The sequence below is a fragment of the Protobothrops mucrosquamatus genome, unplaced genomic scaffold (assembly GCF_001527695.2).
Source record: "Protobothrops mucrosquamatus isolate PMUCROS unplaced genomic scaffold, P.Mucros_1.0 scaffold3860, whole genome shotgun sequence".
Taxonomy (NCBI): Eukaryota; Metazoa; Chordata; class Lepidosauria; order Squamata; family Viperidae; genus Protobothrops; species Protobothrops mucrosquamatus.
The window spans coordinates 73,632-74,816 of NW_015389810.1; the positions used below are offsets into that span (position 1 = coordinate 73,632).

At 39.2% G+C, this 1,185-nt stretch overlaps 1 protein-coding gene across 1 annotated transcript in view; it reads right to left on the reverse strand.

The window, feature by feature from the left end:
- Positions 1–271: 271 nt before the first annotated feature.
- Positions 272–1,185, reverse strand: part of LOC107298300 (zinc metalloproteinase/disintegrin-like) — a 5,946-nt gene continuing 5,032 nt past the window's right edge. Inside the window, exons 5-6 of the mRNA XM_015827673.2 lie at positions 557–566; positions 272–316 (exon numbers count right to left, since the gene is read on the reverse strand). Coding sequence (XP_015683159.1) covers positions 272–316; positions 557–566 — 55 coding nt within the window. The remainder of the gene's footprint in view (positions 317–556; positions 567–1,185) is intronic.

Sequence of the window (1,185 nt, forward strand, 5' to 3'; positions counted from 1 at the left end):
GTAAAATGGCCATTTTTTTTTCTTGACAGCAAAACAGCTCTTGGTGTTGTACATGCCCATGGAGCTTTGTGGTGGGAAAAAGGTTTGATTACAGCAAGAGGTAAACAGATTAAATATGGAGAAGAAATATTGCAGAATTTAGATTCCATATGAAAGCTAAGGGTGATTTACTAGTAGGATGCAGGCAGATGGATCTCTTTGGACTAGAGGGAAGGCAAACCTTCTGGAAGGAGGATCTCCAAAATCAAATCTGAGAGAAGCCAGTGGTTAATTAGTAGGCTGTAGTCACATCAACACACTGCCTGTTGCTACAGATCTGAAAGTCAAAGCAAGAGGTTATCAATGGAGTAAGACAGCACCTTCTGAATTAACTGAAACCTCTTTCAGGTTCTATATAGTATAAAAATCAAGGGGAAGTGATTCCTGATCCTTTAAGGGAAGCTTTGGGATTGCTTCATTGTTAGGTCACAACCAGCTCTGCCCTGGTTTTCTCATTTCTCTCTTCCACCTTCCCTATGCACATAGATAATGGCATCTGTCTGTGAAAGAGCCTTACCTGATATTTCCTAGGTGAAAAGAATAAAACAAAAATATCCTCATTTCCTAATTGTGAAGCCCACATAACCTACAGCCCCATTCCTTTCTTATTCATGAGGGATTTTCTACTCATCATGCCAGCCCTTGAGGTAGTCCAGAGCAGAATTAACCATAAATATTAACACTACCCTGATTGTAAGGTTACAGTAGCAGAATCTTTCAATATTGAAAGTATATTTCTACCACCTCATCTTTACGGACCAAGAGAATGGGTGGGAGGTGTTCCTCTTGAGATGTTTGCCAGGCCCCATTGCTTCTGCAGGCTAATCTACGTCTTATATGACCATTGAGCAGAAGTTTCCTCCTTCTTTTGTCTCTCAAGGATATTCTCACAGACCATTACAAGTGTATTTAACAATATAAAAAGAACGCTAAATTACTGGTCTTATAAAAAAATAAGAGCATAGATTAAAGATCATCAGATATGGGAGAAAGCAGCTCAAGAAAATAGTGGGACAGATAATGTGGCCATATCAACAAAATAGGAGTTTTCAGGAGGGAAGGATTTTCTTGGAGTTGTCAATCACCCATTTTTAAAAATACACCATCTTCCCAAAATAGTAATGAGGTACCAGTTCTCCATTCCTC